This window comes from Rhinoraja longicauda, chromosome 25 (genome assembly GCF_053455715.1).
Source record: "Rhinoraja longicauda isolate Sanriku21f chromosome 25, sRhiLon1.1, whole genome shotgun sequence".
Taxonomy (NCBI): Eukaryota; Metazoa; Chordata; class Chondrichthyes; order Rajiformes; family Arhynchobatidae; genus Rhinoraja; species Rhinoraja longicauda.
Window position 1 is genome coordinate 19,614,108 of NC_135977.1, and position 16,687 is coordinate 19,630,794.

Below are 16,687 nucleotides of genomic sequence, written 5' to 3' on the forward strand. Positions count from 1 at the left end.
GTGCTAATGTATGGGGTGATCGCTGGCACGAATGCAGTGGGCCAATGGGCCTGTTTCCACGCTGTATCCCGAAAGTCTAAAGTAAAGTCTAAAGTACAGGCCACCCTGTGTTCTGCCCCAGTTGCCTTAATCTTCACATTGAGGCAGTGGCGCAGCAGTAGAGTTGCTGCCTCACAGCGCCAGAGGCCTGGATGCTGTCTGGAGTATGGAGTTTGTACGTTCTCTCCGTGACTTCAAGATCTTCAGTTTCTTCCCACACTCCACATTAGGTGGTCTGTAGGCTAATTGGATTGGTATAAATGTAAATTGTCCCAAGTGTGTGTAGGATTGTGTTAGTGTGCGGGGATCGCTAGTTGGTGTGGACTCGGTGGGCCGAAGGGCCTGTTTCAGCACTGTATCTCTATACTAAAAAATGAAACTAAGCTAAAACATACCTCTAGATTTTGGGGCTAGTGGAATCAAGGGATATGGGGAGAAGGCAGGCACGGGTTACTGGTTGTGGATGATCACAATGAATGGTGGTGCTGGCTCGAAGGGCCAAATAGCCTCCTTCTGCACCTATTTTCTATGTTTTTATGTTTCACACACAACAAGGTACACAAAAACTTGAAATTAAAAGTGAAAAAAAGAAAACGACAAGTGACTGTTGGCTGGCTGCAATGTGCACAACACCTTTACCAGAACAAATGAACAAACGAACGCACACCTATCCCCATGGCAGAGGATTCTAAACTAAAGTGCCCCCCCCATACCGGGTCCCCCTTTGTTCTCCCACCGTCCCTCACGGCAGACCCCCGATGCCGGGTCCCCATTGTTCTTCACGGCGGCCCCCCCAGGCTCCACCGCCATGGGGATTCCCGCTGCCCCCATGTCCCCCGCTGCCACCGAGGCTCCTTCGGCCCAGACAGGCTTCGCCGCCCGGCTTCACCACAGTCCCCTGGGAGGCCCGTGGAGCTAGTCGGGCCTACCAGGGCGTTGGTCTGGTCAGCGGCGGCGTGGTTGTTCGGCAGGTGGATCGGGCCCGCGCGGCTCCCCCGAACACTATCTTTGGCAATTGATTCTTTGGTGCACGTTTATAGCTCATTTCAAAGGAAACACACACTACGCCAACTAATTTTTGCAATGATTTAACCTCATTGCCAAATGCAAGTTAATTATTAGAAAATAATCCTCTCCATGAAAACTTAAAAACAATTTCATCACACTAAAACATCGACAGCAATACAAAATAGAAGGTAGCAAACTAACTATGGAAGTCGAAAAGAAGACCAAACAGAAACTTAACTTGGGAAACTTGGAATACTGTATAATAATACTTCAATGAGCACATTAATTTACATGCAAAAACTGGATTTGGACTAAGTAACTGATATTATTTCATGCATCCATAACTTTACCTCAAAGGACAGAATAAAATCATGAGCATTTGCCTTCTTGGCTGCATCAATCACCTGGGAAAAAGGAAAGAAGAATTACATTCAGCTAAAGTTTGACCATCACAGCATCAGGCTTTGCTTTTTTAAAGCTTAATTCAGCAAAGAGAATAAGATGTAGTGAAGTCTTAAGATTTAAAGGCAGTCAACTGAACAACTCCTTATAATACTTAGAAGTTAAAAGGTAATTGATAATAACACCCGCAGAATCAAAACCGTACGCGAGTATCAGCCACAGTCAAAATTTAAACAAGATGCAAAAATCACATTTGAATTTCGGCAATTGCAGTCAAAAAAAGAATGTAATTACAATAGAAGACACATTTTTATTCTAAATGTTGCGGTCCTTTCGATAAAAGCAATTATACAATTTTAAAAAATGCTCTTCTCACTTCACATGGTATTCCCGGGCAATTTTATCCTACACTACAATGATTATGCTGAAATATAATACTTGGTTTCCTCAGATCCAAAACACAGGCAAATATAACTGTTACACTAAAACCAACCACACTTTTATAGAGGATCTAAGTGAGGCGTAAATTGTAAAAAAAAATTTGAAATGCTAAGGTCAACCTTATCAATATGAAGATGTCTTCAATTTGAACATTTAATCCTTTAAAAGCAAGCAGAAAATCAATGCCCATAGTCTGATTAATCAGCAGAAACTGACAAACAAACTGGCTTTAAGTGTGATTTCTTGGTTCTCCAGCCATTCATTTATTTCTTCTTAAGTATACATTCCAACACAATTAAATGCTTATAACCAACAATGGGATTACCGGTATTACAAATACAGTGAGTATACAGGCATACAACTTGTCAGGTCTTTCAAATACATGTACTTATCCTTTAAGTTACACCACAAAAACTTCAAGTTGACATATTAAAAAGGTAGACACAAAATGCTGGAGTAACTCAGCAGGACAAGCAGCATCTCTGGAGAGAAGGAATGGGTGATGTTTCGGGTCGAGACCCTTCTTATTAAAAAGAAAAATCTAAACATCCTGAGATACTCGGGTGTCCCAGCAAGATTTCTATTTTGTTTGCACTGTTTGATATCCCTTTAGAAACTTTTATACCATTGTCTAAATCAAAGGTCCCAAAATATTTCTGCTGCCTTATCATCAGCTCAATGACCACCATTCTCCAGTCTAAATATAAATAAAAGCTACTCATTTACAAAACTATGCCTCTTTTATTACTTTGCTGTGCCCCGAAGAGTAGCCCATTCACTATGAAAATCTATGGTACACATAATCATCACTAACTTCAGATAGCTCCTCTGTCCCTCCCTTCTCCTCCTCCTTCCCAGATCTCCCTCTATCTTCCTGTCTCCACCTATATCCTTCCTTTGTCCCGCCCCCCTGACATCAGTCTGAAGAAGGGTCTCGACCCGAAACGTCACCCATTCCTTCTCTCCCGAGATGCTGCCTGACCTGCTGAGTTACTCCAGCATTTTGTGAATAAATCATCATTACTAATGTTGAAATACAAGACTAAACTATCATCTGGTTTTCCCGCTGCGATATAGTTCAGGTTTTTTGATTAGTACATTTTTAAAGAATAAAATTATTCCGTTCGTATTAGTTTCTCAAGATTTTCCCCTGGAAGCATATGGTTATTCTTGGCTAATAAGGAGTCTCTTAGCAGCTTGCAGAAATCAAGAATTCCAGACTGATAACAGCTGTATTTTAATGTTTTGCTTATGTATTTCTGTTATATCAGATAATAATGGGAATTTTATCAATAGTAAAATATGGGAGCAATTTTATTTGTCTACCTGCTAGCAATTGCATTGCATGAAGCATATTGGCTGCAAACCCTTAAGAAATAAACAATTGAGACAACTGGTCAAATGATGGAGTTAAAATGGTTCTTCACCATGATTGTAGTAGATCTTTTTTTTTTAACCCGTTCTTAAATCTTGCAGTAGCAATGGTCCATGAAATGATACCATACAAACAAGAATGGTTAGTGCAAAAAACTAATATGGTAGCCTTTAAAAAAAAGACTATTGATCTCTTTCTAGTCATCTGCCAGTAAATTGTGCATGAGATCAACAGGAAGATATCTTGGAGACACAATGAACTGCAGATGCTGAAATCTTGAGCAAAACACAAAACGCTGGAGGAACTCGGCGGGTCAGGCAGCATCTGTGGAGGGAATGGATAGACTGCATTGAGTCAGTACCTTTCTTCAGACTCCGAGAAGGATCCCGACCCAAAACATCGCCTATCAAATCCCTCCACAGATGCTGCCTAACCCGTTCAGTTCCTACAGCACTGTGTTTTGACAAAAATATCTTGTCTCTGCTATCTCCTAAACCAGCGAGTTCATTCTACAATGGATACTCATACAATTTCCAGAAACAGTGGACTTACAAGTGGATTAAAATCTATTAAACACTCTGCACCTTGAATGGGCAAAGTGATTAATTGGTACATGGTTGTGGCAGTACACTTACATGCGCCTATTACGTTTTCAGGAGCAATATTTTAAGAGACGGAAAGATAATAAATGAAAGTTTATGGCATTTGATATTCTTGGAGACACTTTTATGCCATTGTCTAAGCCAAACATTTAAACATTTTTTGTTGATAGACACAAAAAGCTGGAGTAACTCAGCGGGACAGGCATCATCTCTGGAGAGAAGGAATGGGTGACGTTTCGGGTTTTCCGAAACATCACCCATTCCTTCTCTCCAGAGATGCTGCCTGTCCCGTTGAGTTACTTGAGGTTTTTGTGTCTGTCTTCGGTTTAAACCAGCATCTGCAGTTCCTTCTTAAACATTTTCTGTTGCCTTACTACCAACTCCATGACCAATATTCTCCAGCCTAAATATAAATAATGATATGTTTAAGATATTACCAAAGATTGGAAAGTTTGTGGACAGGAAGGAAAGAAGAGAATGAGTTATAACACAAGCAGGAACAAGGATAAGCTCTCAGTAACAACAAAAACCATCAGTCAGCCTGTCTGGTTCAGGAAGACATCCATTCAAGTTACAATTTTAAGGAAATGGACTCCGAAAATGCAATACTTCAGGGAGTCCAAAAGTCAAGGTCAGTTACCATTTATTTTTGGGCTCTAAATTGACACTGTTCTCACGCTGACAGACAGAACATATGCTGCTGGCTTTTTCATTCAGTGGTAGAAGACCTTCAATTTATTTTTTGAAGTGAATTCCTTGTTGAGGAATAAATAAACTGAATTTCCCATTATAAAACACCCAGAGGGGCTAAAGAGATGCATTATCAACAAGTTTTGACTCGGACAAGAACATAATTAGATGATCAAAAGCTTGGTCACTGAGATAGGCTTTGAGAAACCTCTTAAAAGGTGAAGTTAGGTACACAAACATAAATGAGATGAAGTCCATTAGCTCCAAGGCTGCTCTGCCATTTAATACGAATATAGCAGATCCAATTGTGACCTCAACTTCACATTCCCACTTACCCTCAGTAACCTTTCCTCCCTTGCAAATCAAATTCTTCTCTACCTTAAAAATAGTCACAAACTTTCATCAACATCCTTTGGGAAAGGGTTCCAAACACTCAACACTTAAAGAAAAAGAATGCCTGATGGTGAGCAAGTTCGTATTTTTAATTGAGGACCCCTAGTTCTAGATTACCGAACAGTCTCTCCATATCTATCCTGCCAAAACTCTTCAGGATCCTATGTATTTCAATCATATTGTTCCTCATTCTTCTAAACACCAACACACATGCCTAGCCTGTCAAACCTCGCTTCAAACAACCCGCCCATCCCAGTATTGTACAATATTATTTTCATATCGTATGCAAGACTTGCAATTTATACCAGTGTAAATATTTGGGGGGAAAAATAGATCTGAGGAATGAAAGAATACAAATCCTTTTCTGTAGAGACATGAGCCTGCAAATGCTGTAATTTGGAGTAACAAACTGTCGGAGGAGCCGTCTGTATGGTGTTTGTTCATTCTCCCTGTGACCGTGTGGGTTTTCTCCGGGTGCTCTGGTTTCCTCCCACACTCCAAAGTCGTACAGGTTTGTAGGTTAATTGGCTTTGGCAAAATTGTAAATTATCCCTAGTGTGTAGGATAGTGCTGGTGTACTGGATGATCGCTGGTCGGCGTACTCTGTTTTTACTCGTTTCTCCAAAGTCTAAAGACACTGCTATTGACTGCCCTACAATTGAAGGGATCTACAGGAAGCTTTGCTCAAGGCAGCAGCTGGTATAAATAATCCACCCTATCCTGGCCACACTCTCATCTCTTTGCTACCATTGGGAAGGTGGTACCGGAGTCCGAGAATTATTACCTGCAGGTTCAAAAATTACTTCTTTCCATCAATCACCAGGCTACTGAAACACCCTACACAGCTCTAACTTAGATCAAACCACTATGGACTTTGCACTACTCAAGTCGCAAATGTAGTTTGCTTCCGCCATCATGGTCTGGTTTACCGAGAGTAACTAATAATTTATTGTATATTTATCTGCTGTTATTGTGCCTGTAAAGCTGCAGCTCTGGCAGAATTTTATTATGCCAATCTCTAGTGCTTGGAACAATTAAACACTCTTGACCTGAGGTGCCTCTCCTTTATTGCCTTCAAATAACACCAATTATAAGTTTCAAATACCAGCTCTGGTCCCATTTTTCTCTTCCTTAAAGTGAATGTAAAACTCACTTAGCATGAAGGCTGCTACCTTGGGATGCCTCTTCACGATGAAATTGTAAATTCAATCACATGCACATTGACAAATCTAGTATAACCTACTTTGATTGGTCCGAGAACATGTTGTCTTTGGAAATTGTCCTGAATAACTATGGACTCATCTAGTCTACTTTTCCACAACTGATTCTCCCGATTCATAGGTCGATTATAATGTCCCATGATTGCCTCTGTATCTTTCTGACAGGCTCCTGTTACTTCTCCCATTATACTTCATATTTGAGGGGGTTAGACACAAAGTTCCACTCTGGGGGCCCAAGCAGCTGATTATTGGCTGTGCTATGAAAATCATGAATCAATAAATGGTCAGGATTAGAGGACAACAGAGATCAGGAGAGCAGGAACTTGCAAAGATAGGAACGGCAAGTAATTAAATGCATCGTAAGGTGAAATGCCAAGTAATTTTCCACAAGAAATGGAAGTGAGTCAATGTATTTATTAACTTCAATATTCCATTGACCACTCTGGCATTTGCTTCCCATCTATTTTGTGGGCAGGCAATGTTGTTAAGGTTTTGCAGGCAACGTCAAGCGGAAATTTCTGTAATGAAGCTCTTCACATATAAGAAACCAATTCTATAAAACACAAAAAGCATTGTCTAGCAAAACTACAGCTGTGCTACGTGACAGGCAGACAGAGAATCTGTACTCGTTACACCCCAGTTGACAAGTTCCTCAGTATCAAGTAGCGTTTGTAAGTAAAATCACATGAAATTTGGAAGCATGAAGGAGAATAGAATTGGTAGACAAAGATAAGGAAGTCACCCATTCCTTCTCTCCAGAGAACCTGCCTGTCTCACTGAGTTACTTCAGCTTTTTGTGTCTATCTTCAGTTTAACAAAATCTGCAGTTCCTTCCTACACATTTCGTAAGGAAATAGTGTGCTGTTTTGTCACCAGGCTGTTGTTGTTGGAACTTTGGATGTGCAAATTAAGTCATTAAGACTGCAGGAACGTGTGCAGTTTCCACTAGGTCACTGTACGTTGCAAGAGATGCAACCTTCAATATTTTTCTCCCTGACCTTCTCCCAGAATGATGCCTGGGTTAGGGGTATGAGCTACAGGGAGAGGTTAGACTTACTTGGATTGTTTTCTCTGGAACACCGGAGGATGCGGGGACACCCAATAGAAGTATATAAAATTATGAGGCATAGATAGGGTAGACAGTCGCAACATTTTTCCCAGGATAGAAAAAGCAAAAGACTGGAGGCATTGCGTTATGAGACAGGCATAGTTTAAAAGAGATGTGTGGGCCAAGTGCTTTTATTGAGGGTGGCAAATGCCTGGAATGCACTGCCAGCGGTAGTGGTTGAAGCAGATATATTAGTGGCATTCAATAGACCTTTGAATAATCATGTGGATTTGCAGGGAATGGAGGGGTAATGTGTGGGTCGATAGGTGATGGTCTTGGCATTATGTTTTAGAATATACATTGTGGGCTGAAGGGGTCTATTCTTGTGTTGTACTGTTTTATGTTCAATGTACACATGCCCAAACAGCACCTTGCTAATGTAGCAAAGGGTTTGGTCGACATTTCAGGCCAAACCCTGCATCAGAACGGAAATCTCCTCTCCACACTCTGTCTTGATGCAAGATTTCGACCCAAAACGTCAACCATCCGTCAGCCATCCCAGACACTGCTTGACCCCATGAGTTCCTCCAACAGTTTGTTACTCCAAATTACAGCACCTGCAGTCTTGTGTATCTATAGAAAAGGATTTGTCCTCTTTAGCTCCCAAGATCTATATCCCCCTCACACAGATTTACACTGGTATAAATTGCAAGTCTTACATACAGTATGTATATAATATTTACAATTATATATCCATGTTCACCTATGTATGTTCTACAGAGATGCTGCCTAACCCACTGAGTTCCTCCAGGGCTTTGTGTTTTTTTTATTAAACAGCATTTGCAGTGGCTTGTGTCTATACAATATTTTCAATAGCATTGGAAAAGATAAATGACGGTCATTCCAAATAATATGACATTTCAACTGGACCAGAGGCGTCGTTATACTTCCAAGATTTGTTTTTCTTTATAATTCAAGTTTGCTTTCTTTAGACTTTTGCACTTGAGATACAGCGCAGAAACAGGGTCTTCGGCCCACCGAACCGGCGCTGACCAGTGATCACCTCGTACACTAGCACTATCCTTCGCGCTAGGGACAATTTACAATTTTACCGAGGCCAATTAGCCTACAAACCTGTACATCTTTGGAGTATGAGAGAAAACTGGAGCTCCCGGGGAAAACCCAGGCAGTCACAGGGAGAAAGTACAAACTCTGTAGAGAGAGCACACCTAGTAGGGATTGAAGCTGGTTGTCTAGCGCTGTAAGGCAGCAACTGTACTGTTACACCACTGTGCCGCCCCTAAACATTTATAATACAGAAGTCAATTTCTGCATGCAAACCCATCCACTGAAAGTCGTAACTAGATAGATAATTTCAAAAATTCAGAATCAGAACTTTCAAGCAAATAACTGTAAGCGGTCTGCATGGTATCCTGTAATTTGTTTATGCCTGAAAATATGAATGGACTTGCAAGGTTTGGTGAGGTGCCTAAACATGTTTAGTCTGCGTGTGACTTTTTGTAGTCAGTTTATGTGCAAAATAAAAGAGGTGCTTGCATGAATTAATGGAAGGCTCTATGCAGTCTATGTATCTACATTTGAGTTACTCATTAGCAAAGAAAAAATATTTAGTTCTTTGCTCCTTAGCTCCCTTTGTTAATTTAAAACAGTTACTACATGAATTCATGCAGCTGACTCCAATTAAACTTCCAATTGAAAAAAATCCATGCACATTTATTAAAAGAATTGGTTTCACAATCTGTATTCTATCCATTATAAATTGCCGTTGATTTATTAATGACTAGTTAATGTAATTGTAACTAAGTTCAGATGCAATCTTTAAAGTGGCTCATTTTTGCACTGCAGCATACTTTACACCTAGTTCTCTCAAGTGCACGCTCCTGACAAACATGTAATTGAAAACACGAGTGCTGTTCACAAAAATATCCAACTGCAAAAAGGTGTTGATGGAGCAGGTCGCGACGCGTTCAAACCTCAAGTTAATGTTGTAAAATTAGAAAACACCGCAGTAACATATTAATCCAGTTTAGTTTCGTTTAGAGATACAGCGCGGAAACAGGCTCTTCGGCCCAACAAGCCTGCTCTGACTTGATCCCCGTACATTATCCCTAGTGTGTGTAGAATAGTGTCATTTTTCAATTTTACCAAGCCAATTAGCTTACAAACCTGTACGTCTTTGGAGTGTCGGAGAAAATTGGAGCTCCCGGAGATAACTCATGCAGGTCACGGGGAGAAGGTACAAACTCCATACAGGCAGCACCCATGGTCAAGGTCAAATCTGGGTCTCTGGCGCAGTAAGACAACTACTCTACCACTGCGCCACTGTGCCACCCTTTCTATATGATTTTTTGATTCCTAGGAAAGAGATTTTTTTTAAATCCATCATTGGTTTTCCCTGCACTATAAAGTCTCTCAGTTAAAATATCAGGCAAATAATATGGTGGTATTTCAACCAACATTGTTCTAATGGCAGCTGGACACACAGCAAAGAATCTCTTCCTTTTGCACATAAAATTGCTCACTGCCAGTAGATGTCCCATGAAAACTGGGAGCTCACAATATTGGAAAAGCCAAAGAGCATCTTCACCACAAGTAAAGCAGAGGTGACCTACAAAGCGTCTTCTATAAAGGGAAAATAAACTTGACGAGGTAGGACAAGATTTGACTGAAATTGTTGTTGTTCCAGTCAATATGCACATGCATACATTCAAGTTGTGTCAGAAGAGTGACAATACATTTATCAAGACTACAAGGTTCATGAGATAGAAAAATCGCGACTTGAAACAAAAAAAAGTTTTCATTAACATTATGGCCCTCTTAAAAGCGCATGTTAATACCAAATTGACATTTGGTATTAAACAAATGTAAAGTATTTTCTATTGGTTGTAAAATCTGCAGATCCTAATCAAGTTGCTTTGAAAACGCTGTCTGGAAACAATTGTGCAAGGACAAAGGAATTAGAAGACAAAATAATTTCATAAATGGTAGAATTGAAGTAAAAACAGCAATGAAAATTAGCAACCGATTAAAAAAGGGAGACATTAGCAAAGGTTACATATTCAAATTAACACAAGCAGTCATCTGTCTGACCACAATCTGATTTGTTAACAGCCCATTTCCCTCCACAGATGCTTAAGCAGAAGCAAGAGTTGGTTATCCAGTCTCTTGCACCCACTCTACCACTTATTATTAAGGCTGATCTTCTATTTCCGCACTCTGCGGAAAAATAGTGTTGAAATAGAAGATCAGCCATAATTCCATATCCCTATTCCCTTAATAGCCAAGAATCTCTACATCTGTCTTAAATCTGCCATGTATCTGTCTAAATGTCTCTTAAATGTTGCTATCTTATCTGCCTTGCACCACTTCTCCTGGCAGCACTTTCCAGGAAACTGACACTCTTGTTGTAAAAACACTTGTCTCGTAAATCTCCTTTCCACTCTTCTCCCCCCCCATCCTCCTCACTCATCCTGGGAATGGACTATCTACCCTGTCTATGCCTCTTATAACTTTATATACTTCTATCAGGTCATTTCGCAGACTTCGATGCTGCAGAGAAAATAATCCAAGTTTGTCCAGCATCTCCTATAGTTAATACTCTCTAATCCAGACAACATCCTGGTGAACTCCTTCTGTACCCTTTCTAAACTCTCCTCATCTTTCCCGCCCTTTTCTTTGCCTTTTTCCCCTTTTCCTTGCTCCTATTCTTATTAGTAGGCTTTTCTTACCTTTGTGTGCTTTGGCCTTGAAAAACAGTCTGTCCATCACCGTTTTGTTACCCTGCATAATCAACAGGTTCCCTCTCCTTAATTTAAAACGAATTCTCTGGATTCCGGACAGTGTACACAAGGCCAGTATCTATGCCCATCCCCAGCTTCTCTTGAGACGGTGGGGACAGCGAGAGCTCCCGAATTATAAACCAGAATCAACAGCAGAACAATGTTATTTACCCAAGTCAGGATGTTATAATTTCAGGAAAACAATTAAGGTGGAGGAAGGATTTTGAGAGGTGAATATTTCATCTTCAATAAACAACATCAGAAAAGTGTGGCCTATACTACTGTGATGCAGGTCTGCCAGACTTTAGACTTAGATACAGTACAGAAACAGGCCCTTTAGCTCACCCCGTACACTAGCACTATCCTACACACCAGGGATAATTTACTTTTTTTTTTTACTGAAGCCAATTAACCTACAAGCCTGTAAGTCTTTGGAGTGTGGGAGGAAACCGAAGCACCTGGAGCCCACATGATCACAGGGAGAACGTACAAACTCCGTACAGATAGCACCCAGTCAAGATCGTAACCGGGTCTCTGGCGCTGTAAGGCAGCAACTCTACCGCTACACCACCATGCCACCCCAAACAATGATGCACAATTTCACCCTTTAGTCAACTCGCCACAGAGTATTGTGCTGATGAGTTAACAACACAACATTTCACTCTTTGGATAAATTGACATAATCCTATACACACAAGTGTGTGTAGGATAGTATTAGTGTGCGGGATTCGCTAGTTGTTGCAGATTCAGTTGGCCGAAGGGTCTGTTACTGTGCTCTAAACGAAACTAAAAATATACACGAGGTAAATGAAAAAATTACTGATTTTTAACAGTGGGCAAGGATCTTTCCCCCGAAAAAGTAAACTGTCACTGCTGGCCCATGTGGTGAATGCTGAGTCATTGAATTCTTTCAGACAAAAACTAGATGATTCTGGCTGGACTCGAGATCCCCACACACAGTTGCTGTATTCCATTAACAAAGGTCAAAGTCATCGCGCGGTCTAGTTTTGATAACTCAAGGGGAGTGCTTTGGAATTTTCCAAATTAACTTGCCTTTCGTCATCTGGCCTGGGATTTAATCGATTCCCCCCCCCTATCGCTCATGGGAGATTACATGGCTTTTGGGTGGAGTGGTGCAGAAGGCACTGCAGTCATGTGGGATAAGCTGGATGGATGGATCGTTCAATGTTTTTCCTCTCCATTATGCTTCATGTTGAAATACTGCAACAAGCACAAGCCCCCAATGGCAAAACACGCTCGAGCTTGCCTGTGTTTATAATTCTTCTTTCACAACCAACAGCTGTTCCAAGTATTCAGATCTCTACAGATATTATCATCCATAGCCCACAAATTATTCAAAGTGATATGGTGAGCTGAGAACCAAACATTGTGTTAGCACTAATCCGAGTCCTCCAGTAGAATGTACTGCTGTATTCCTGGTAGGTAATCCTTTTTTTATTACAAATACTTCCAAGTGTGATTGGAAACAAAAAGGAATGTGAAAAACCAATAAAGAATTCTTTTGATCCATTTGATCATAATTGAGTTATAGCTGCTCTGAATTTATATTCTCACCAAGAGGTTATTTGTTCTGTCCACTCCTCTGTTCTTTGGAGCCTCGACCCAAACTCTTTTGGCATCTTTCCTGGATTTATCATAAGCATTTAACGCGCTGATACTCTCAGGATCTTAAATACTTCATACGTCTCTCTATCTTCTCCAGTCTAAACAAGCTCTACTTCCCATAACCCTTTGATGCAGCTTTAATAGTGATATTTAAAATTTGTATTAATCAATTTCATTAAAATCCATATTTCATTTTTACTACTTCCTTTCTACTCCCTTATAAACTTACTAATGGAGTTGAACATCTAGTGTCAAAGAGAATTCACAGCTTATGGCTGGTTGAGCCAAAAGAAGAATTCATATTAGTGTTAGGAGTTCACTACTTGAACAAAATTATAAAGCCTTTTTAACCCGAAAGAAAATAATGTGAACTAAATGAAGAATTGGAGTCTTGAACTTCCAGTAACAGCAAAGGATAAAACAGAAAATCCAAATTTAAATCTGAGGTAAGATTAATGGCTTTGATTTCATTTCACATACTATCATTAAGGACTATTAATATGCATTGGTTGTATCTGCTCGAGACACTCTGAGGCTGTAAAGGTAATATGCAAATAGAATCAGAGATGGAAACACAACAGACCGCAATCGAGCAAAAAACTAAATGCTGGACGAACTCAGCGCGTCAGGCAAATAGAAGCATTTCTGATCTCTTTTGTGATGGTTTTCATCTTGGAAAATCAAAACAGATACCAAGTACTGACACATGGAACTGCAGATGCACGGGTGATTGAGTTTCCACAATTAGATTTATGGAATGAGCTTCCAAAGAAAGATAGTAGGGGCAGGGACTATAACAACATTTAAAATACATTTGGACAGGTACATGGATAGGAAAGGTTTAGAGGGATATGGGCCAAACACGGGAAAATGTGACCAGCTTAGATAAGGCATCTTGGTCAGCATGAACGAGTTGGGCCTGAAGGCCTGTTTCTATGCTTTAAGTTTCATAATGTTTTATACAAGCATTTTATTTTCCAAAACTCTGCATGTTGCAACTGCACAGTCGAGCTGCAGCAGTTTGTAATATCCTACCTCTTCCATGTTCGCATCTCTTCCATATGTTATGTTTTTCTTAATAGATGTGGCAAACAACGTAGGCTCCTGACTAACGATCGATATCTTCTGCCGGAACCACTGAGGATCCAAGCTTTGCAGATTGAATCTTCCTAATTAAAAAACACATGAAATTATTTTAAAGTTTATTGATCAATGTAAAGCTCCAAAAACAACAAACTTTACTACCATATCAGACAGATACCAAATGCAGACACAAGGAACGCCAGATGCACATTCCCTCCACGGATGCTGCCTGACCTGCTGAGTACTCTTGCACTTTGAATATGGGGACCAGTGGTTTTATTTTCAAACCCCAATTTATGACCAAAGATGATGAATCATTGTAATTTCCTTCTACAACCATAACTATATATTTTTAAATGTCTGAATCTCAGTTGAGCCTGATCATATCATATCATATATATACAGCCGGAAACAGGCCTTTTCGGCCCTCCAAGTCCGTGCCGCCCAGCGATCCCCGCACATTAACACTATCCTACACCCACTAGGGACATTTTTTACATTTACCCAGCCAATTAACCTACATACCTGTACGTCTTTGGAGTGTGGGAGGAAACCGAAGATCTCGGAGAAAACCCACGCAGGTCACGGGGAGAACGTACAAACTACTTACAGTGCAGCACCCGTAGTCAGGATCGAACCTGAGTCTCCGGCGCTGCATTCGCTGTAAAGCAGCAACTCTACCGCTGCGCTACCGTGTAGGAAACAACTGCAGATGCTGGTTTACACCGAAGATAGGCACAAAATGCAGGACTAGCTCAACAAGTCATGCAGCATCTCTGGAGAAAAGGAATAGGTGATGTTTCGGGTCAAGACCCTTCTTCAAACAGAGTCAGGGTAGAGAAAAACAAGAGGTATGAAAAGTTTGAGAACAAAATGGAAGTTATGACTCGGGAAAGGCAGAGCCCACAATGGTCCATTGTTGGCTATGGGCAATGTGATAAAATGACTAGGGTGGGAGAGGGACGGAGAGAAAAGGAATGCAACGGTTACTTGTAATTAGAGAAATCAATATTCATACCGCTGGGTTGTAAGCAGCCCAAGCAGAATATGAGGTGCTGGTCCTCAAAATTGCGTTGGGCCTGATATTGTGCTCGCCTGATGATTGCTCCTTTAAAAAAAACTGCTTCACAACGCAGAAATAAGGATGTAAATTTAGCCGATGTTACAATCCCTTTTAGTAGAAGGAGACAATTGGAGTCCTTTGGCTGCCAGCCTAATTGAGATCCACTAATTCATTACAACTTTGAGCACTTCCACATGCCAAAAACAGTGCTATTTATTTTGCAATATTCAAGTTCTATCAAAAGACCATTAACATAAGATATTCACCCTGTTTGTATTCTCCATAAATGCTGTTAATCAGTTGAACCTTTTTACAATTTTCTGCTTTTACTCAAGTAAATTGCATCCAAAACTATGCTTGTTGAAAAGTTTCTTCAAGTTATTGCTGAACCTCATTACCAGCGCAGCAAATGCAAAACAAGCTTTGAACCAGCACAATCGTGCAGAATATCTTTAAATGTTAACCTTATAAATGTTCCTTAAAACACTGAGGTGGCAACTTGAAGTAGATTGAATCAACATACATGCCACAAAGAATCAACATATTTAATCAATGATAATCTACTAGCCCCGAGTGAAAAATAATGTAAAACAAAAGTATATATAGAACCGGTTTCACATTGTTTTGGTGGGACAGAAATTACGTGGTAAACTGAAAAGCTTAACAATGTCTTGGGTCCTGAAACAATGAGCTTAATATTCAAAGGATCTTCCAAGAAGAGAGCAAATGGCTGAATCTCCGATTGGTGAGAGATACATCCTGTGGCGTGGCTTGTTTTCTGGGCAGAGCCAGCCTTCAGCCTTAGGCCTTTTAAACTAGTGCAAAATATTATACAAACGCAATCTAGACCGAAAAGAATTTCTGCTTAAAAATGCGTGACTTGAGGAGATTACGCCAAGTTTGGGGACAAACCGTGGTGAAATGGTTCAATCAGTGCCCATGGGATCCAGGGCACCTTGGCAAAATGGATAAAAAACTGGCTTAGTGACAGAAGGCAGAGGGTGATGGTAGAAGGGTGCTTCTGTGACTGGAGGCCGGTGTCCAGTGGGGTGCCGCAGGGATCGGTGTTGGGTCCCTTACTGTTTGTAATCTACATAAATGATCTGGATGTCAACGTACAGGGCATGATCAGCAAGTTTGCAGATGACACAAAGGTGGGGGGGGTGGTGAATAGCGAGGAAGGGATCTGCAAGCTGCAGGAAGATATAGATGAGATGGTCAGATGGGCGGAGCAGTGGCAGATGGAATTTAATCCTGAAAAGTGCGAGGTGATGCACTTTGGCAGAAATAATTTGGAGAGGGAGTACACCATGAATGGAAGGACCCTAGGGAAGACAGGGGTACAGAGGGACCTTGGAGTACAGGTACACAAGTCCTTGAAGGCAGCAGGACAGGTGGACAGGGTGGTCAAAAAGGCATATGGGTTACTGGCCTTCATTAGCCGGGGCATCGAATATAAAAGTTGGGGGGTAATGATGGAACTGTACAGAACACTGGTGAGGCCACAGCTGGAGTATTGTGTACAGTTCTGGTCACCACATTATAGAAAGGATGTGATAGCTTTGGAGAGGGTGCAGAGGAGATTCACCAGGATGCTGCCAGGGATGAAGGGCCTCGGCTATGAGGAGACTGAGCAGACTGGGGTTGTTTTCCCTGGAGCAGAGAAGGCTGAGAGGGGACATGATCGAGGTGTACAAGATCATGAGGGGCATAGATAAGGTAGATGGCGGGGAACTTCTTCCACTGGTGGAAGGTTCAACAACGAGGGGACATAGATACAGGGTAAGGGGAGGGAGGTTTCGGGGGAATGTGAGAAAGAAAATTTTCACCCAGAGGGTGGTTGAAGTCTGGAACTCACTGCCTGGGGTGATGGTGGAGGCGGGAACATTCACAACGT

General features: G+C 41.0%; 1 protein-coding gene across 3 annotated transcripts in view; it reads right to left on the reverse strand.

Annotated features, from left to right (window-relative positions):
* Positions 1-16,687, reverse strand: part of LOC144605895 (uncharacterized) — a 116,110-nt gene that overhangs the window by 40,905 nt on the left and 58,518 nt on the right. For 2 of the 3 annotated variants that reach the window (XM_078421546.1, XM_078421545.1), the window contains exons 16-17: positions 13,680-13,813; positions 1,398-1,451 (exon numbers count right to left, since the gene is read on the reverse strand). In XM_078421546.1, the coding sequence (XP_078277672.1) occupies positions 1,398-1,451; positions 13,680-13,813 (188 nt within the window). The remainder of the gene's footprint in view (positions 1-1,397; positions 1,452-13,679; positions 13,814-16,687) is intronic. The other variant, XM_078421547.1, reaches the window with a different exon arrangement.